This window comes from Lissotriton vulgaris, chromosome 10 (assembly GCF_964263255.1).
Source record: "Lissotriton vulgaris chromosome 10, aLisVul1.2, whole genome shotgun sequence".
Classification (NCBI taxonomy): domain Eukaryota; kingdom Metazoa; phylum Chordata; class Amphibia; order Caudata; family Salamandridae; genus Lissotriton; species Lissotriton vulgaris.
In genome coordinates this window covers 4,536,766-4,560,446 of record NC_141698.1, presented here as the reverse complement: position 1 = coordinate 4,560,446, position 23,681 = coordinate 4,536,766, and the positions used below count along the sequence as shown (strand labels likewise).

At 45.0% G+C, this 23,681-nt stretch overlaps 1 protein-coding gene across 1 annotated transcript in view; it reads right to left on the bottom strand.

Moving 5' to 3' along the window:
• The window catches only part of CACNA1F (calcium voltage-gated channel subunit alpha1 F), a 291,317-nt gene that overhangs the window by 153,736 nt on the left and 113,900 nt on the right, over positions 1–23,681 (bottom strand). The window contains exons 16-20 of the mRNA XM_086940156.1: positions 23,076–23,196; positions 17,238–17,316; positions 9,780–9,825; positions 7,935–7,992; positions 4,924–5,044 (exon numbers count right to left, since the gene is read on the bottom strand). Coding sequence (XP_086796282.1) covers positions 4,924–5,044; positions 7,935–7,992; positions 9,780–9,825; positions 17,238–17,316; positions 23,076–23,196 — 425 coding nt within the window. The remainder of the gene's footprint in view (positions 1–4,923; positions 5,045–7,934; positions 7,993–9,779; positions 9,826–17,237; positions 17,317–23,075; positions 23,197–23,681) is intronic.

Genomic DNA, 23,681 nt, shown 5'->3' with positions numbered 1-23,681 from the left:
TTGACTGAGTGTGCACTGGTTCCTGCTAATCAGGTCCCCGCGACCTGTGTTCTTTCCCTAAACTGTACCTATGTTTCTACCATGCGCACACCCCTGGCACACAGATAAGTCCCTTGTAAAACGCACAACTGTTGCCATGGGCCATGTGACCAGAAAGGGTCTCTAAGGGCTGCAGCATTTATTGTGCCACCTCAGTGACCCCTCATGAAACACATGCGCACTTCCACTGCGGACTGTGTGCTTGAGTGCGGACAAAACTGAAGAGTCGACATCCCTGTGTGCCATGTCTACCCGCCTCTGCCTGTGGCATAGGTAAGTCACCCTCTAGCAGGCCTCACAGGCCTAAGGCAGGGTGCACTATACCACAGATGAGGGCAAAGCTGCATGAACACCATGCCCTGCCCCTACAGTGTCTCCGTCCACTCTTAGACATTGTAAGTGCACTGAAGCCATATGAGGTGCATGGACAGGGAGCTTCTCATTCCTCAGCAGCTCCATGGTGGTTTTACTGAATTCTGGGAAGTTTGATATGAAATTTCTCAGCATAATAAACCCAGACTGAGGCCAGTGTTGGATTTATTGTAAAATGCATGAAGATAAATTGGGGGAAAAACCTCAGGAGTTACTCCTGCCCTTGAAATAACCATCCCTGCGTACATCTCACACACACATCTATACAGCTAGGAGAGTCACTCCTAAGCTTGGAGGACTCTGGGCCACACGTGCAGTCCATGTTTATGGTCACACATGGCCGGATTCACAGAATTGGGCGCTTTGCAACCGCAACATTGCTTTTTGGCATCTGCAAAGCTCAAATAGCGATTCATATAACTTGGGGTTTTTGATTCAGTATTAGGAAGGGGACTGTTTAGGGCGTTCTTTACCAATATCAAACCCCAGTGCGAATGTTTTGCCATCAAAATGCGGTTTCAAAACCTTTACATTTTACCGCCATTTGAAAAATGGTGGTGACCCATTGGCTAATGTGAACAGGTCCCCAAGGGACCAATTCCCCTTTGAGAATGGCTGGGAACACATTTTTAAGAGCAGGAAGAGGTCCCACGGACCACTGCCTGCTCTTAAAGCATCAAAAGAACACTTTTAATTTCTGTTTTTGAAAAGCATCCCGTTTTCATTTTAAGGAAAATATTCAGCATTTAAAAAAAAAGATTGTTTCATTAAAAGCAATCACAGAAATGGTGGACTGCTGACCCCAACAGACCACCATTGCTGTGATGGCTGCGATGCCTAATGAGTTGCAAATTGAAACCGACCTCATTAATATTCATGAGGTGGGTCAATGTGCGACCCATTAGTGATCGCTATTCTTAAAGATTGTTGTTTCTGAGATTAGCGGACGTCACTCCTCGGTACAGACCACTCACACATTCTCAGGTGGAGAACATCACTCCTGGGTTACAGGACTGCCATTCCTGGGTACTGTCCACTGGGACATTTATACAACCAGACTAGTGACGCCTTAGTGTCCGATTACTGATGACACATACATCCACAGGGTGGAGATAATTCATCCTGGAATTAGAGTATTTCTGTCCTGAGCACCATTTACCTGCGCATTGACAGGGTGGGGGTGTTACTGCTGACGTTAAAGGATTATTGGGCCTCGGTACAACCCAAACATTCCGACCACTGCTCCTGGGATTAGAGGCCTTGTTCCTGGGCACGGTCGGACATACATCCTCAGGGGTACGATGGTTTCTCCTTGGTCTAGAGGATTATCACTCCCGGGTACAGTCCACACTCACAGTCACAGCAAAGGGATAGTTACTTTGTGTTAAGAGGAGGTCTGCTCTGGGCACCACACACCTACACCCTGACAGGGGAGCAACAGATCAATGAACGCAAGAAATGAGTAGCTCACCTGTAACTCCAGTTCTCCAACATGGTATCTTTTTTTAAAGAGGATAGGGAGAGATTCTGTACCATGATCCCACGTCACTGAACTTGACAAAATGGTACCTGACCACCTAGAATTTGGCCATTTGGATTTATTGCAAGAATGTAAACAGATTCTAGCGCAGGCTCGTGCTCCAGTGACCATTGACACTCACAACGCTAAATGGAAACATTCCTGTGTCCGGTGCAGGAATAATGGTCATCTTCCGCTTCAAATAAAACCTTCTCAGATCCGGCAATATTTGCGAACCTTTGGCCAAAAGAGGTCTCAAATATTATTTAGTCAGGCTCCGTCTGACGCAGAAGGACTGCCAGTGCGACATCTACTTCGATTTTTACAAAGGATCATCAGACAGTTGGTGAAAGGTCTCTTCAGAGCTTTTCCACCTCTTCGGCATCCCCCGGTTCCATGGGAACTTAATTCAGTCCTCAGTCAGCTGTTGTTACCTCCTTTTGAACCTAGACATAGAACGCACTTAAGATTTGTTTCATGGAAGACAGCACTACTCCTGGCTCTGACATCCGATAGGAGAGCGGGAGAGGTTCAGGCTTTCACCATCGGAGAACCTTTTCTAAGGTTCACTAAGGACCACGTGATGCTCAGAACCAACCTTAGATTGCTACGGTGCCTCCTGACTCGCATGTGGATGAGTCGGTCCTTCTTAGATCCTTCTTTCCTAATCCATCTTCATCGGCAGAAAGATCATCACCCTCTCTAGACTTGCGTAGATGCTTCGAATTCTATATAGACAAAACCAAGGACATACACACAGCAGAGCAGCTATGTGTGTTATTTTCACAACCACAGAAAGACAACCCCTGTCCAAACGGGGTAGTACGTTGACTCTCACCCTGTATTCTTTTCTACCGTGCCAATGCCAATCATCCTCTCCATCGAGGAGAGAGGGCACATTCCACCAGGGGCACGGCTTCAACTGCAGCACTCTATGGGGCCGATTCACAGAACTAACTTAAGACAAAATCCTAAACTTACTACTTTTGGCATTTACAGAAGTTAGGATTTTGACTTAAGACAAACTTAAGACAGACTTAAGACGAACTTAGGACAAAATCTTGAGTCTGTCTTAAGACTGTCTTAAGTTTGTCTTAAGAAAAACTTAAGACAAAATCCTAACTTCTGTGAATACCAAAAGTAGTTTAGGATTTTGTCTTAAGTTAGTTCTGTGAATCGGGCCCTATGCCCGGGTGCCTTTGAAAGGCGTCTGCAATGCGCCACTTGGAGGAGCAGGCATACGTTAATGAAGCATCAATGCCTAGACGTGGACGTAGAAGCGGACGCAGCAGCAGGCCAGGCAGTCCTGAGAAACCTCTTTAACTGAGGGTGAACCTTTTTCATGCTTTTTTGTACCTTATATAGTGTAGTGGTTGCTATTCTGAATCAATCATGTGAATATATAAAGGATCCAATGTTAGAGGAGAAATTAGTTACTTAAACATAACTCCAGTTCTCCAACATTGATATCTTTTATATATTCAAATCCGACCCTCCCTCCTCCCCGGTCAGAGGCTCATTGTATTTTATTCTCACACTTGTGCTTTAAAATCAGAGCTGTGGTGGCCTCTAGCGCGAGTAGGAGCACTTAAGCTTCCACCTCATTGGTTGAGGTTTGGGTTCTTTCAAATGAGGTGGATGTGTTACTAAACATACAAAGTTGTGTCAGGCCTATGTCCATTTTACATTATATATTTTACACAGCATGCTGCTATTTTAATGTTCCGGGGATTCCCAGCCTGACGATGGGATATGATTCAAGCACGCGAATAAATAAAAGATCCACCTTTGGAGAGCGTTAGTCATTCTAAGGTCCCTCTGTGTCTAAATACGATATAATGGCTACGTCATCGTATGACATCTATCATGCACTATCTCAGGACGCCGTCTCCATCACTAATGTGTCTGGCATATCCCGGGTCTAGTGAACGGTGCTGCCAATAGAAGGACGCGGACGGAAATAATAATTTGATACCAATCCGAGAGGTTCCTCGGAACAGATGTGCGTTACTGCTATCCACAGGAGGCCTCTAACGTAGTTCAGCCCACAGGCCCCAAACAGAGGACATGCTCTGAGCACTGAAACCAGTAACGTCAACGACACAAAGGATGAACACTGCACAGTGCATAGTGGCAAACCGCACTTCTTGACAACCGCACAAAGGAGGAGTGTCACCAAGTCCTACCAACTGCTAACTCGTTTCACGGTGCTCTACACATATTACCTCCCCCAGATCAATAATCTCAGAGCGCTACAACTCCTGCCGCAGCAAGCATGGAACGCTGGATTGAGCACATAAAAGTTACAAACAGGATAATGGGACATGCACAGCTAACCAGAGCTACCAGCATACCAAAACACTATAAAATGCACGTGTATACCACAAATTCCCTCATCCATCACACGCCAAGTGCTGCGTCCCATCACGCATGACATGAAAACACTTTCCACGTAGACTTAAACCAAAGAAAACAATCACTCTTTCAAGCACACACTGAGTGTGGCTCAATGGTTAGAGCAGCAGACCCTGATGACCTGATAATTCTCGCCTCGGTGCCTATTCCAATCATGGAGTCCCACTCTGCAACTCTGGGCAATAGCTTGCTTAATCTCCACAACGGCCCCCACAACGCTAAGGATGCCTGGCCTCCACCTTGGGGGTGCCGAGGAGTGGACACCTCACAGGGAAAGCCAGGATGGGTTGCACAGCGATATTCGTACAAGCGCCTTGAGACCCTTGCGGGTGAGTAGTGCGCTATACAAGTATCAATTTACATTTTATCAATTTACTCAGTGCAGCACGCATCCTACGGAAGAGTAGTTTGCTCTATACACACGCGGCCTGCAATACAATACAATACAATGCAAGGCAATGCAACACAATACAATACAATGCAATGCAACACAACGCAACACAACACAATACAATACAATGCAATGCACTACAGTACAGTACAACATAACACAAAACAAGCACTTGCAAGGTACCCACATGTTGGTGCTGCTGAGGATGAAGAAGGCACTTCCTTCTGGAATGGGCACCACCTTCTCCTTGGGTGCAAAGTCCGCCAGTTTGTCCATGTGCGACTCTGGGAGGCTGTCCTCGTCATCACCTGGAAGAAGGAACAGAGCACCGGTCAAGACAGGAGGCTGAGCCCCTGCTGCCAGCACTGCAGCGCCCAAGAATGGATACACAGGGAACAGCCCTCCAAGAACCTTCTGTGAACTTGGGGGTGAGAGTCTACCTTTACTGGGGGTGGGGAGCCTCCTGCACAAGCTATCTTTCGCCTCTTCTACACATTTTTTTTTTTACATTTTTTTTTGTTAAATACACGTTTTTATATTTCCCTATACTGTAGCATAGGGAGACTTCACAGTCAAGGTGGCGATCTCTTTATGGTAAAGTACAGGGAATGTTAAAAAGGTTAATAAGGCTTTGCAATAAAGGAGTACATCATTGGTAGGTTAGATATTATTTAAATTAATTTTACATATTTTAACTACAGAACAAAATTAAAATGCTACAGCACTATTAACGTAATTGTGAATTAAATATTTAATTAATTAATTTAAATATATTAAATAAAAAGAAATCTTCTGAAGTTTAAAATAAAAAATATACTCTCACCCAAGAATGTTTTGCATTATTAAATATTAAAAATGATGTGCAGAATTAATTAAAAGATGTTTGAATATCTTTTAATAAAAACTAATGTTACATTAATAATTCAAAAAGTTGTCAAAATATTTTGTAATTAAATTTAAAAATTCTCATTTATATCGTTAACTATTTTAAATAATTTAAATTAATTTAAATTTCCCATGATTTTTAATTTGAAGTCCATCTCCAGCATTTTCTATGAGACAGTGTTGCAGTATTTGTTGTTGACCATGTGTGGAGTTGGAGTTACTACTGTTTCTTTCTGGCAGTAGTAACGTCCACTCATGAATGTGGCTGCGCTCCTTTATCAGGGGGCGGAGACAGGTAAATAAGTATACACTTGGATTTTGTGAATAGCCACACATAATAAAGTTGCTCAAAAGTGTAAGAGTAAGCTCACACATGCAAATATACTCCAAAGCGTTAGTTACCTTTGTGACTAGCCTCAAAAGACAAACTGGAAATAAGCCCTGATTTTTTAGAGCTGCAGTATTTGCAGCCTTGGCCAATGCTCCAAGAAATACAAGGTTTAAAAACCTCCTGTACCACAAGCTGCCCCACAAAATACCCCAGTGGCATTTTGTGAAAGAATGTGAATAACTTTTTTTCCAGTGTCCGGGCCTGTTTTTTAGTTCCAGCCTGACTCTGGCCGCACAAGCAGATTGGCCCTCACTAGTGAGATGCGGGGTCTCAGTGTGACCGCAGTTGGGGTGTCCACTAAAGGATGGCCAGGGTGCCAATCCGGTTGTCACAAGGCTTTGATGTGAAAAATCGGATTTGTGGGTCTGCCATATTATAGAACTTGTTTTAGTAAAGGTGAATGAGTGCATGAATGAGGCCTATTACCAACACTACCCCTGGGTCCACCGCCTTCCACCGCAGTCTTGTTGGGGCCTTGAAGATTCCAGTGCAGCAGATGAGATCGCGCTTCGCTGGGCGTCTTTGCACCCAGAGAGCCTGAGTGCTGTCGCCTTCACTTCAGGGGCTCAAGGCTTTCCAAGTCCCTCTGCTCTGAGGCAAAGCCAGAGCTAAGATGGAGGAGGTGGGCGTCACCCTGTGACATCATCATGGAGGCCCAGGATTCCACGCCAAGCTGGAGGACACTCGGACGGCCTAGAGACAGCGCGCCCCCTGTAGTGTATGGGGCTGCTCCTGAGCACAACTTCTCAATGAGAGATGATCTTTGGGGGGCAGCGTGAGAGCGGAGGAGAATCAGCCACACAGGAGTGGGGCCACCTCTTGCACCGAGGACTATTCCAGAGACAAGCCTGCACGCCTCAACGCCAGAGGTTACCTGGGACCAGTGGTTGTGGGTGAGAGGCACCAACACTCACTCTTGAGACTTTGAGCCAGAGCAAGAGAGAGAACGGCGAAAGAGGAAAACATTGACAATGGGAAAAACCGGGTATGGAAAAGAGCATGGAAGAGTGTAATACAGAGAAAGGAAGAATAGTGAGGAGGAAGAAAGAGGCCGGAGGTGGCATTAAGACAAGGCAGCCTTGTGTTCAGCAATCGGACACTGCTCGCAGTCTTGGACCTCGCCTCGCAGTAAGGAGCTCAGTGTCACAGCATCTCTTGAACCTCCTGTATCTGAGCTCACCACAATCGGAGCTGTCCCTGAAACCAAGGTCCCCGTCCTAAAGTACAAGGGGTGGGATTGTCAGCCCACCAAGCAGTAAACTTCCCTCACAATATCCACAATGGATATACAGAAAGAATATTTACAGATGTGAATTTCACTTGCCATTATTTGCATATTTGTTGATCATTGTTGAAACCAGACTGGATGTAGCTACAGGCTGGGTGAGGAGCTCAGCTCTGCGTACTGTAAGAGTCTCTGGACCATCGTAGGAGTGCGACAGCGGCTGCCGCTCAATATGTCAACGGTGTGCATCTACAACAGCCCCTGGGCATGTTCGCATCTTAGGATGAAGGCAGCGTAGAGTTTTTGTGCAGCTTGTTCTAAGGGTGAAGGTCTGGCCCAAGTTCTCCTCTCGCTGCAGGTGGTCATTGCTGGTCACTGCACAGTCTAAGATGCTTGCAAAGACTTCTGATATCACCTGTATCCCAAAGTTTACAAACTAAATAGTCACTTAGAATGCTGCTTCTTCACTGCATTGATGCAGAATTCACTCCTTTGGCTTCAACTACATCCGAAAAGCCAGAATGACCCTATGATCGAGGGGGGGGGGGGCATAGCTGTGACCCCTGGCCAAGGAAATCTGAGAACTCCTTCTCACGAGCAGAAAAATAAAATACTGTTTCCCCTTCATGACAGACAAGGATCTCAAGCACAAAATGGATGTGTCTATATTTCAGCTCAATGCAACAAAGGCCCGTACCTTCGGAACTCTCGTCTTCCTCAGCCTCAGCCTCAGCCTCTTCCTCTTCCAAAGGAACCTGTGAAAGAAGAAGTAAAATGAAAGCCTTCGTTGAGAATCAAAAGGCAGACGTACAGGGTACACGTCTAGACAGTAACACCAACTAAGGATAACCCGGGTACGTTCAGTCCCCTTGCTTTGCACTAACACAGTATCCCAGAGATGAGGAGGGCAGAAGAGCACCCGAGCACATCATGGACCAATCTACGATGAACGGAAGCACTAGCGCCTCCACGGCCGTTCCGGCGTCCAAAGGCTTGCGCAGTCCTTCTGGCGCCCACAGCCTTGAATGGTACCTCTTGCGCCCAGAGCAGTGCACGGCCCTTCCATGGACTAAAAACGTGCGTGATCCCTCCTACGCCTCGAGCAATGCAGGGTCCTTGTGTAGCACGGCGTGGCTTTGTAAATATGGGGTAATGCAAGGGGGCACAGCTTGCTGCGTTGCCCTACTCTGCCCCAGGGAGGCCTTCCATCGTCAGAGCACGGGCATTCACAGATTTACCATGAGTGGGAGACCTGGGAATCCGGAAAAATGGTACACCTTCCCAGGAGACGCGTAAACAGGAGAAGGATAATGTTACTTACCCAGGATGCATCTGTTCTTGGCATGTAAAGCTGTAGATTCACATGCTTTGCATACTCCTGCCATCTAGTGTTGTGACTGGATGTTTGCAAGTTGTTATTCTTAAAAGAAGTCTTTTCCAGTCACGAGGTAAGGTGACTCCTCCTTTCGGTGATAGTGCGTATGGGCATCGACTCCACTGTTACATTGTTTTCCAGCAGACGGTGAGAATGGAGTTAGTAAGAGTATTTAGAGATGTCCATGTATGTATGTATCTAAGTAAGATGTCACTGCAACAGGTAAAGGTACCCAGGGAGGCAGGTAGGCACATGCATTTAGTGGGAGAGGAGGAAAGGCGTAGGCAAATATCCCTGATAAATTCATCCATAGGGCATTGCCTTTGGATAGATGGTGTGGGAACCTGGATACCGAAGTTTGGGCATTTTGCGTTGTGCACCCACCTTTCCCTCGATCCCCACCTGCACCCATCTTTCCCTAGACCCCCACCTGCACCTACCTTTCCGTCGACCCCCACCTGCGCCCACCTTTCCCTAGACCCAACCCTGCACACACCTTTCCCTCGATACCCACCTACACCCACTTTTCCCTCGACCCCACCTGCGCCCACCTCTTTGCTCGACCCCCACCTGCACCCACCTTTCCCACGACCCCCACCTGCACCCACCTTTCCCTCGACCCCCACCTGCACCCACCTCTCCCTCGGCCCCCACCTGCACCCACCTCTCCCTATACCCCCACCTGCACCCTAGTTGAACTACAGCTCTTAGTTGAATTATTTTGATATTGGATACTATAATATTCACTGCCCACTGCTAATCTTGTCCCATAATGCTTTGCAGGGCCTTTGGTTGGGATAGTATTTTTGCCCATAACTGTGCTTGGGGTGGTCCTAAGACGATGGGACCACCACCAAATCGTTCAGCAAGATGTGCTCTTTGATTTCAAGGCATCTGCTTGGTTCTCTCCAGAGGTTACGGGAGGATCCCAAATCATCACCTCTCTCACTGCTTGCTAAATTTTAATTTTCACTTTTGTGAAATGACTATATGCATTTTAGCATGTAAAGACAGAGACACTTGTTATTCTACCAAAAGTATATGAGGTCTCTGTTTTATTAATTGGGAGTCAGACGGAGCAAAGTGGCGGAATTCACAGAGTTTTTATTCAACTTCGTGGAATACCGCGTAGTAGTACTCCGCCAACTACATCCAAGCATAACTCACCTTCACATCGCCGTTCTCACTCTTTTCAGGTTCTGTTTTCTTATCTCTGGTGAGAAATAAAAAGGTGACAAATGTCCAAGTCAGCAAACCGAAGACACATTAAACATAAGCATTGTATGAATGGAAGACAATTCTGAGAAGCAGATGTATACATGGAAAGCTTCAGTCAATCTCAAGCATGGTTAACCATTCTGGGCAGCTGTGCAGAGCAGCGCTCTCTGCCCTCCGGCAAACAGTGAGCTGCCAGTCAGGGGTGGCCTCATTTAGAGGTGGGCGCCACCAGGAAATGTACGTCAGCAGGCCCTCTGGGTGTCAAAGAGAACCTACTGACATTACTCAATAATATTTAACACCAGGGCACACTATAGATAACCCCTGGGCACACCTATAGATAAAATCAGGACACACCTATAGATAACACCAGGACACACCTATAGATAACATCAGGACACACCTATAGATAACATCAGGACACAACTATAGATAAAACCAGGACACACCTATAGATAACGTCAGGGCACACCTATAGATAACAACATGACAGACCTACAGATAACACCAGGACAGATCTAAAGATAATGTCAGGACACACCTATAGATAACATCAGGACACACCCACAGATAACACCAGGACACACCTACAGATAACATTAGGACAGACCTATAGATAACATCAGGACACACCTATAGATAACAGCAGGACATACCTATAGCTAACACCAGGGCACACCTATAGGTAACATCAGGACACACCTATAGATAAAACCAGGACACACCTATAGATAACATCAGGACACACCTATAGATAAAACCAGGACACACCTATAGATAACATCAGGACACACCTATAGATAACATCAGGACACACCCACAGATAACACCAGGACACACCTATAGATAACATCAGGACACACCTGTAGATAACATCAGGACACACCCACAGATAACACCAGGACACACCTATAGATAACATTAGGACAGACCTGTAGATAACATCAGGACAAACCTATAGATAACATCAGGACCCACCTATAGATAACACCAGGACACACCCATAGATAACACCAGGACACACCTATAGATAACACCAGGACACACCTATAGATAACATTAGGACAGACCTATAGACAAAATCAGGACACATATATAGATAACACCAGGGCACACTATAGATAACCACTGTACACACCTATATATAACACCAGAACACACCTATAGATAACACCAGGACACACCCATAGATAACACCAGTACACACCTATAGATAACTCCAGGTCACACCTATAGATAACACGTGGGCACACCTATAGATAACACCAGGACCCACCTATAGATAACATCAGGACACACCCACAGATAACACCAGGACACACCTACAGATAACATTAGGACAGACCTATAGATAACATCAGGACACACCTATAGATAACAGCAGGACATACCTATAGATAACACCAGGGCACACCTATAGGTAACATCAGGACACACCTATAGATAAAACCAGGACACACCTATAGATAACATCAGGACACACCTATAGATAAAACCAGGACACACCTATAGATAACATCAGGAAACACCTTTAGATAACACCAGGACACACCTATTGATAACATTAGGACGGACCTATAGATAACATCAGGACACATATATAGATAACACCAGGGCACACTATAGATAACCACTGGATACACCTATAGATAACACCAGGACACACCCATAGAAAACTCCAGGGAACACTATAGATAACATCAGGACACACCTATAGATAACATCAGGACACATATATAGATAACATCAGGATACACCTATAGATAACATCAGGACACACCTATAGATAACATCAGGAAACATATATAGATAACAACAGGACACACCTATAGATAACAGCAGGACATACCTATAGATAACACCAGGGCACACCTATAGGTAACATCAGGACACACCTATAGATAAAACCAGGACACACCTATAGATAACATCAGGAAACACCTATAGATAAAACCAGGACACACCTATAGATAACATCAGGACACACCTTTAGATAACACCAGGACACACCTATTGATAACATTAGGACGGACCTATAGATAACATCAGGACACATATATAGATAACACCAGGGCACACTATAAATAACCACTGGGCACACCTATAGATAACACCAGGACACACCTATAGATAACACCAGGACACATCCATAGATAACACCAGGACACACCTATAGAAAACTCCAGGGAACACTATAGATAACATCAGGACACACCTATAGATAACATCAGGACACATATATAGATAACATCAGGATACACCTATAGATAACATCAGGACACACCTATAGATAACATCAGGAAACATATATATATAACATCAGGACACACCTATAGATAACATCAGGAAACATATATAGATAACACTTATTGTTGTTACAGCCATTCAGTGCTGCTGCAGTTCTTAATCGCTCGCACTTTAGTTGTTCATTTGCTCACCCGCCTGAATTGTTATCAGGACTGTTTTAAATTGTGTTTTAATTTGATTTTACTATGCACTCTGCACTTCATGATAGTCCTCACCTTTGCCTCTGTATTCTTGCACACAAGCTTGGTCTTCCCTGGTCTGGCACGGCTTGCCGATTGTTGCGGAGGGAAGACCACAACCTGCTACACCTCCGGGGGTACTTCTGTCTGGTTAGCGCGCTAGGCTCCAGGGGCCACTATTTAGGTGCAAGCTGGAGCACACGCGCCCAGCGGGCGCTCCCCAGTCGCGCCAAAGGTGCCCGTCTGAGCCCCTCCGCACCTGGACTGGGCCCAGGGCCAGGATCCCTGGCCCAAACACCAAAATTGAACCCAGAATAAACTACTCAAAGGAGAGCCGGTTTGCGCTAGGTCAGACTAGGGGTAAGTTACGCCATCAATTCACCTGTGAAGAGCTGCTAAGAACTGAACTTTCTCAATGCCCAGAATGCCTCAGTAACATTCATAGGAGCGCTCGGGCGAAGCTGAAATCTGATAGAAACTTGGTCAATGTCGGTCTATGTAAAACAGAACTTCAGTGAGCGCTCATCAATGCTAGGTCATTGATTAGGCATGAATATGAGATTGCAGATGTTATTTTTGATAACAAGCTGGATGCCTTGCTTGTCAGGGAAAGTTGGGGCAAAGAAACATCTGACTCAGATTTTAATATAGCTGTGCCATGTGGGTATAAAGTATTTAGGCAAGACACACCCATGAACAAAGGTGGAGGGATTGCATTAATTCACAGGAATAAACTTGCATCCCACTGTTTAATATTACCTTCTGCAGATTGCGAAGCCCTTCTTTTTAAAATTACTCCATCTGAACAAGAGACTTTTAAAGGAGTATTAATTTATCGTCCGCCAGGTTCTAGAAGTAGTTTTCGGAAAAGCGTATTTACTAGAACTGGGTATTCAATCGAGAGGTTTCACTATGTTAGGTGATATGAATTTCCATCTGGAAACATTAGCCGATAAAGATATTCAGGAGCTTCACGATATTACACCGGAATTAGGACTTCGACAGCTGCTCCAAGGCCCCACGCATCAAGCAGGACATATCTTGGAGGGCTTGTTTACTAATAACCCTGCCATCTCCATCATATCCATCCTCCTTCTCACATGGTCTGATCACCACGCGGTTATATTTCGTTATGACACGCCTAGACCCAATGTAACTAATATGTCTAGTACTAAGTTCAGTGGGAAAGCTTGGCATACGATTGACTTAGGTCTGCTCGAAAGCCGGTTAGTGCCAAGTCAACCAGATCCGGAGTTGGAAGTAGAGGTCTCAGCCCGAAGCTACACTTCTTGGCTGGGATACAATTTTGCGAAGCTATCACCGGTCACTGCGCCATGGTTTTCCAAAGCTCTAAGATTAGACAAACAAGCCTGTAGGAGGCAAGAAAAAATGTGGCGAAAAAATTATGAAGCAAAGATCAGTACAAATTAATGTTAGCAGATTAGAAGAAAAAAAATTATTGCTGAGAAGAGCCAATATTATAGGCTGAAAATAGAGAAGGCGGGCAAATCCAGCAAGGAACTTTTTAATATCATAAACAATGTGACAACTGTTAAAATTGGCGATGCTGCTAATTGTACTCAAGACTTCTGTAACACACTGGCCCAGGCTTTTAAATCAAAGGTTGATCAAATTTATGATCAGTTTGCCATGTATAAATCAAACACTAATGTCACAGAACGGGAAGCTAGGATCTTAACGCCTCTCTTAAATTTCACTCCACCCTTCTCTGTACAAATAGCCACCCTTCTCTCAATGACCAAATCTGGCTCTCCGGATGATCCCTGCCCTCCGAGGATCCTCCACAATAGTGGCCATCTTGGTGCAGAGCAGGAATATTGACGTATAAATATCAAGAGACATAAATATCGCCTCAAAAATATCGTGGGGAAGAATATCGACTGGCAGGAAAGTTATATCGATTTCAAAAATATCGACGTCTCAAATATCGTTTACAAAATATAGTTGACAAAAATATTAAAGTATGAATAATGTTATGTATTTTAGTGTTTTTAATGAGAATTGTTTGTCATTTTATTATATGCTTTAACATTTTACTAGTTATTAATGTATTTTAAGTTTCATTTTGTGTTTTTAGTTCTGTAGTGGGCTGCGGGTTTATAGGGGAATAGGGTGGGAAGTAATTTAATTATATAGATTTTAATAAATATTTATAGTAGTTAATATTTTTTTTGTATTGAATTTTGCGTTTTTAGTTCCGTAGCGAGTTGTGGGTTCATAGGGGAATAGGGTCGGAAGTAATTTAATTATATAAACTGTATTGACTAATTTATGTGTTAATTGATTAATTAGTAATAGTTTGATAATTAGTTGTTAATTAATTTCAATTAATCAGTTAATAGTTAATTATGTTAATTGGTTAGTTAATTTCAGGTGTGTGTTGTGGTGTTTATATCTCTAAATGGTGTGAGGGGTGGTAAGTAATTTATTTTTTATTGATTAATTATGAAACATTTTTAAATTAATTTCCATTAATTAATTCGTAAGTATTAATTGTAATTGTGTAATTAATTTTAGGTGTGTGTTGTGGATATTACAGTGTTAATTAATGTGTAATTAATTATTTTGTATTATCTTTGTTAATAATAATATATTTAAATAAAAATATTAATTATCTTAATATTGAAAATTAAATGTAATAAAAATGTTGATGTTTTTGTTTTATATTGTTGTGGGATCTAGCACTTTCCCTACTGTTGCACTCACTGGAGTGAGAATAGTAATTTATATTCCGCCGCTATCCAGAGCTTTTCCTACTGTTGCACTCACACGAGTGGGAATAGTAATTTTTACCCCATCGCTATCCAACGTTTTCACTACTATTGTGTTTTTTTTGTTATTAAATGTATATTTTATTCTTTTGTTTTAATAGTTTAATGTGTTAATTAAATATAGAATGTTTAATTTAATTTAAAATTATTTATGTATGTGTATATTTTATTTTACATATTTTAAAATGTTTACAAATTAAATAAAGATACTAGTTAATAAAATGTATTTAAGTAAATATATGTATATGTACACTTTTTTTGTTTATATTTATTAAATTAAGTTTATTAGTTATAATTATTTAAAATATATATTACATTAAATGTATTTTGTTAATAATATTGATATTATTTAATTATTTTATTTAAGTTATGTAATTTGTTAAAATCAATATTTTTTACTTCTATATTTTTTACATTGATATTTTTGTATCGATATTATTGTACTTACCTGTTTATGTATAGGGAGTGGATATTGTTGTTATCGATATTTTTACATCGATATTGTTTTCATCTATATTTTTAACATCGATATTTTAAAATGGATCCAGACATCTTATTAGTCCGGAGCTTTCTAGCATATTCGATCAGACAATGTGGAAACAGGCCTGCATTTTGCCGTTATTAAAAAAATCCAATCTGGATATAATGGACCCGGACAATTACCCACCTATTGCGAGGCTCCTGTTTCCTCCGAAAATTGTGGTAAAAATTGCAAATGCAGAACTTTCCACTTATATTTTAGATAACCACATTCTAGACCATATTGAGTTTGGATTTAGGGCATGTCACAGCACTGAGACAGCTCTGATAAAGACCACAGAGGAAATCCCCACTGCACTAGATGGTGGAGGGTTGGCGGCTCTTATCCTCCTCAACATGTCCGCTGCATTTAATACCGTGGACCACACCTTGCTGTTAGAACGATTAAAGACCATAGGTTTAGGAGGAAAGGCCCTATCACTTTTATTGTCGTTTTTATCAGAAAGAACTCAGACAGTCCAACTAGGCGATTTTAAATCTGCACCTTTAATTCTGCTTAGTGGGGTGTCGCAGGGCTCCTCGCTGACCCCTACGCTTTTTAATATTTATGTGTCGGAATTAGCACCTTTGATCAGAAGTTTTGATCTAATTCCCACCTCGTACGCCGACGACACCCAGTTGGTCATTTCAACTATAGACAAGGATGTTTACTATTCCATCAAACGTCATGACTTTATGGTCTCTTTGAGCAACTGGATGAGTAGGCACTGCTTGAAGCTGAATTCTAGTAAAACTGAGGCGGTGCTGTTTGGAAAGCTTTTTCCTCTATGGTCGCCAGTTTGGTGGCCTAACACCTTAGGCCCCCCTCCTACACCGGTGGTTAAAGTAAAAAATGTGGGGGTCTTAATAGATGAGAAGCATAATTTTAAGTCTCAGATTTCGAAGGTGGCGTCTTCCGCATTTTCTACTATTAAAACCTTGCGGTAAATTCTTCCGCTCATCCCTAAAAATACCAGGAAAACAGTTCTGACTTCTCTGGTTCGATCAAAGTTAGACTGCTGTAATGGCCTATACATCCACTTACTGTCCAATCTACTCAGAAGACTGCAAACGGTACAGAATGCCGCCACCAGATTAGTGCTGGATGTTCCCAAACATCAGTCCATTAGGGCTGGGATACAGAAGTTGCATTGGCTGCCATTCGGCCAGAGCGTAAAATTCAAGGCACTTTTTACTGCACACAAGGCACTTTACAGAGAAGGTCCACGATTTCTTTGGCACGTTTTTAGCTGGTACTCTCCAAGCAGACCGCTAGGCTCGGCAAATGCTTTCCTGATGCCCACCTCCAGAGTCAAAAGGATGAACTGGGGGGAGGAGTTTCAGACATAGCACTATCAGGATATGGAACTCTCTCCCGTCTTCTCCAAGGAAGATTTCATCCCTGTTCGAATTTAGGAAACACCTCAAGACTTGGCTTTTTACAAATTAGTTTCTGTAACATAGTATGAGAACCGTAAGTGCCTAGACACCTATGGGTATTAGTCGCTATATAAATTGTTATAACATAACAACATAACATAACCAGGACACACCTATGGACACATACTATCGGTAACAATGCGTACTACAAGACATGAACTTCCCCTTACTTTTCGTTTTTGCTGTTGACAGGGTCCGCGTCTGCCAGATTATCCACAGCGATGGCCAAGAAGACATTTAATAAGATATCTGGTCACAGCAATAAGGAACAAAAACACAAACACACAGAACACAGACACACAGAGCACAGACACACAGATCACAGACACTTGGAAGAAAGGGCTAAAGAAATGCTCTGCACTCAGAACTCTCACACACTCAACAGGTACAGAGTGACCAGACCACAAACCATGGACTACACCTAGAATGCATACTCACTGCAACACAGAAACACACAGCACACACAGAGAGAACATAACAGACATAGAGACATACCCTACACTTACAGATCACACAACATACACTGAATCACTCATAAACACACACACACATAAACACACACCACAAATACAGTGTGAATACACAAGACCTGTACCCATTTAATACACCCAGAGCTCACAATTACACACACATCATTCTGATAGAATACAACATACAACCAGGCACTACTCCCAGAGTGCGCTCTCTCTCCCCCCCCACACACACACACATGCGCACAGCAGGCACAGAGTGAATTCAAAAGACATGACACCATGCACTGTACCCATAGCTCAGACATACACAACGCAAAATGCAGGGAGTGAATACAACATACATGGAACCCTGCACACATCCACCACACATGCACTGCATCCACAGCACATGTACTACACACAGATCACATGTGCATACTTTACAGAGTGCATACGCTACACCTGGCTCAGGCAATGATAATGTGCTACACACATATACCACATTTCAGAGTATATATATAGAGCAAACTCTGACCTTTCTCACATACACAGTACATAGAAACCATACAGTAGAACATAAAGACAGCTTACATGGCACATGCACACTATACCCAGACCACATACAGCACTCAGAAGGCACGCTCCGCAATCAGATTACATGTGCAGCACACGCGTGCACACACACACACACACACACACATTGTGCAGATGGGCATACCATATATAAATCCCTTACACTGCAGCAGAGCACATACAATGCAACCAAAAATCAAATATGTCACAGAATACATACCCCACTCAGAGGACAGATGTTGCAGCCAAAACTCACAGGCTGCATTTAGAGCTCAACATTGCCTAAGGAAGAACATATATCTAATACGGGTCACAGACACTGCACTCAGACCCTTCACATTCAATCAGAGGGTCTACATTGCCCCAGAGTTACCGGCATGAAATCACACCTTTTAGGCTAGATTCAGACCTCGATACACTGCACCTACATACAGCTCAGACACTGGATATAAACACACAGCAGTCAGAGCTCAGGAACTGTGCCGCGTGCTCTTACACTGCACCTACACACAGCTCAGACACTGGATATAAACACACAGCAGCCAGAGCTCAGGAACTGTGCCGCGTGCTCTTACACTGCACCTACACACAGCTCAGACTCTGGATATAAACACACAGCAGCCAGAGCTCAGGAACTGTGCCGCGTGCTCTTACACCACACCTACACACAGCTCAGACTCTGGATATAAACACACAGCAGCCAGGGCTCAGGAACTGTGCCGCGTGCTCTTACACTGCACTTACACACAGCTCAGACACTGGATATAAACACACAGCAGCCAGAGCTCAGGAACTGTGCCGCGTGCTCTTACACTGCACCTACATACAGCTCAGACACTGGATTTAAACACACAGCAGCCAGAGCTCAGGAACTGTGCCGCGTGCTCTTACACTGCACCTACACACAGCTTCGACTCTTGATATAAACACACAGCAGCCAGAGCACAGGATCTGTGCCGCGTGCTCTTACACTGCACGTACACACAGCTCAGACTCTGGATATAAACACACAGCAGCCAGAGCTCAGGAACTGTGCCGCGTGCTCTTACACTGCACCTACACACAGCTTCGACTCTTGATATAAACACACAGCAGCCAGAGCTCAGGAACTGTGCCGCGTGCTCTTACACTGCACCTACACACAGCTCAGACTCTGGATATAAACACACAGCAGCCAGAGCTCAGGAACTGTGCCGCGTGCTCTTACACTGCACCTACACACAGCTCAGACACTGGATATAAACACACAGCAGCCAGAGCTCAGGAACTGTGCCGCATGCTCTTACACTGCACTTACACACAGCTCAGACACTGGATATAAACACACAGCAGCCAGAGCTCAGGAACTGTGCCGCGTGCTCTTACACTGCACCTACATACAGCTCAGACACTGGATATAAACACACAGCAGCCAGAGCTCAGGAACTGTGCCGCGTGCTCTTACACTGCACCTACACACAGCTTCGACTCTTGATATAAACACACAGCAGCCAGAGCACAGGATCTGTGCCGCGTGCTCTTACACTGCACCTACACACAGCTCAGACTCTGGATATAAACACACAGCAGCCAGAGCTCAGGAACTGTGCCGTGTGCTCTTACACTGCACCTACACACAGCTTCGACTCTTGATATAAACACACAGCAGCCAGAGCTCAGGAACTGTGCCGCGTGCTCTTACACTGCATCTACACACAGCTCAGACTCTGGATATAAACACACAGCAGCCAGAGCTCAGGAACTGTGCCGCGTGCTCTTACACTGCACCTACACACAGCTCAGACACTGGATATAAACACACAGCAGCCAGAGCTCAGGAACTGTGCCGCGTGCTCTTACACTGCACCTACACACAGCTTCGACTCTTGACATAAACACACAGCAGCCAGAGCTCAGGAACTGTGCCGCGTGCTCTTACACTGCACGTACACACAGCTCAGACTCTGGATATAAACACACAGCAGCCAGAGCTCAGGAACTGTGCCACGTGCTCTTACACTGCACCTACACACAGCTCAGACACTGGATATAAACACACAGCAGCCAGAGCTCAGGAACTGTGCTGCATGCTCTCACACTGCACCTACACACAGCTCAGACACTGGATATAAACACACAGCAGCCAGAGCTCAGGAACTGTGCCGCGTGCTCTTACACCACACCTACACACAGCTCAGACTCTGGATATGCATGCACAGCAGCCAGGGCTCAGGAACTGTGCCGCGTGCTCTTATACTGCACCTACACACAGCTCAGACTCTGGATATAAACACACAGCAGCCAGAGCTCATGAACTGTGCTGCGTGTTCTTACAATGCACCTACACACAGCTTCGACTCTTGATATAAACACACAGCAGCCAGAGCTCAGGAACTGTGCCGCGTGCTCTTACACTGCACCTACACACAGCTCAGACTTTGGATATAAACACACAGCAGCCAGAGCTCAGGAACTGTGCGGCGTGCTCTTACACTGCACCTACACACAGCTGAGACTCTGGATATAAACACACAGCAGCCAGAGCTCAGGAAGTGTGCCGCGTGCTTTTACACTGCACCTACATACAGCTCAGACACTGGATATAAACACACAGCAGCCAGGGCTCAGGAACTGTGTTGCGTGCTCTTACACTGCACCTACACACAGCTCAGACACTGAATATAAACACACAGCAGCCAGAGCTCAGGAACTGTGTTGCGTGCTCTTACACTGCACCTACACACAGCTTCGACTCTTGATATAAACACACAACAGCCAGAGCTCAGGAACTGTGCTGCGTGTTCTTACACTGCACCTACACACAGCTCAGACACTGGATATAAACACACAGCAGCCAGAGCTCAGGAACTGTGCTGCGTGTTCTTACACTGTACCTACACACAGCTCGAACTCTGGATATAAACACACAGCAGCCAGAGCTCATGAACTGTGCTGCGTGTTCTTACAATGCACCTACACACAGCTTCGACTCTTGATATAAACACACAGCAGCCAGAGCTCAGGAACTGTGCCGCGTGCTCTTACACTGCACCTACACACAGCTCAGACTTTGGATATAAACACACAGCAGCCAGAGCTCATGAACTGTGCCGAGTGCTCTTACACTGCACCTACACACAGCTGAGACTCTGGATATAAACACACAGCAGCCAGAGCTCAGGAAGTGTGCCGCGTGCTTTTACACTGCACCTACATACAGCTCAGACACTGGATATAAACACACAGCAGCCAGGGCTCAGGAACTGTGTTGCGTGCTCTTACACTGCACCTACACACAGCTCAGACACTGAATATAAACACACAGCAGCCAGAGCTCAGGAACTGTGTTGCGTGCTCTTACACTGCACCTACACACAGCTTCGACTCTTGATATAAACACACAACAGCCAGAGCTCAGGAACTGTGCTGCGTGTTCTTACACTGCACCTACACACAGCTCAGACACTGGATATAAACACACAGCAGCCAGAGCTCAGGAACTGTGCTGCGTGTTCTTACACTGTACCTACACACAGCTCGAACTCTGGATATAAACACACAGCAGCCAGAGCTCAGGAACTGTGCTGCGTGTTCTTACACTGCACCTACACACAGCTCAGACACTGGATATAAACACACAGCAGCCAGAGCTCAGGAACTGTGCCGCGTGCTCTTACCCTGCACCTACATACAGCTCAAACTATGGATATAAACAAACAGCAGCCAGGGCTTAGGAACTATGCTGCGTGCTCTTACACCACACCTACACACAGTTCAGACACTGGATATAAACACACAGCAGCCAGAGCTCAGGAACTGTGCAGAGTGCTCTTACACTGCACCTACACACAGCTCAGACACTGGATATGCATGCACAGCAGCCAGAGCTCAGGAACTGTGCTGCATGTTCTTACACTGCACCTACACACAGCTCAGACTCTGGATATAAACACACAGCAGCCAGAGCTCAGGAACTGTGCCGAGTGCTCTTACACTGCACCTACACACAGCTCAGACTCTGGATATAAACACACAGCAGCCAGAGCTCAGGAACTGTGCCGAGTGCTCTTACACTGCACCTACACACAGCTCAGACTCTGGATATAAACACACAGCAGCCAGAGCTCAGGAACAGTGCCGAGTGCTCTTACACTGCACCTACACACAGCTCAGACACTGGATATAAACACACAGCAGCCAGAGCTCAGGAACTGTGCTGCATGTTCTTACACTGCACCTACACACAGCTCAGACTCTGGATATAAACACACAGCAGCCAGAGCTCAGGAACTGTGCTGCATGTTCTTACACTGCACCTACACACAGCTCAGACACTGGATATAAACACACAGCAGCCAGAGCTTAGGAAGTGTGCCGCGTGCTCTTACACTGCACAGCAAATGTTAACAATGCACTCAGGGCTGGATATACCCTCACCCAGAGCTCATGCCGTGTACCCAGGGCCCCAAAATGCGACAGCTCCCCTACAGCTCACACACGGCACTGGGACCATAACTCAGGTACCACAAGCACAGAACCTAGAGGTCACACACTGAAACCAGAGCTCAGACACTGCACCAGGGGGTCTGTAAACTGCACAAGAGTGTATACAAAGGGATACAGCTGGCTTCCTGCATACAAAACTCAAGCAGAGGGTGGGCAGTGCAAGCAGAGCTCCTGCTCAGCACACACTCCACCTTGGAGTCCAGCCCACACGTATGGCTCCCAGTTCACATGCACTGCAACAAGAGCTATGTAAACTGCATCAGACCTCATACAAGAGACTCAGCCTGTTAACTGCATGCGGAGCTCATGCAGGGCACGCAGAGGGTATGCAGTGCAATCAACACGCTCCACCTCAGGCTCCAGCACAGACAGAACTTCACAACGCACACACTGCACACAGACCTTATTCACTGAATGAAGAGCACAGACACTCCTCTCAGAGCCCTGTCACTGCTCCTCCATCGGTTACTTTACCGAGCCTCTGAGGCCAAAGGATACAGTTCCCGCAGATAAAGAGAATGATGAAGTAAATGCAGACCAGCATCCCGGGGAAGAAGGGCCCTCCGTATGCCATAATCCCGTCATACATGACCGCGTTCCAGTCCTCGCCAGTCAATATCTGAAGAACATGGAGAGAAGAAGGATGGTGGTCACCTGACATCTGGTCAAATGGAGACTGCACGTACACAGAATTCAACACAACCCACAGCGTGGCGTCAAATGGAGACTGCATGTACACACAATTCAACACAACCCACAGCGTGGCGTCAACTGGAGACTGCATGCACACACAATTCAACACAACCCACAGCGTGGCATCAAATGGAGACTGCATGCACACACAATTCAACACAACCCACAGTGTGGCGTCAACTGGAGTCTGCATGCACACACAATTCAACACAACCCACAGCGTGGCGTCAAATGGAGACTGCATGTACACACAATTCAAAACAACCCACAGCGTGGCGTCAACTGGAGACTGTATGCACACACAATTCAACACAACCCACAGCGTGGCATCAAATGGAGACTGCATGCACACACAATTCAACACAACCCACAGTGTGGCGTCAAATGGAGACTGCATGCACACACAATTCA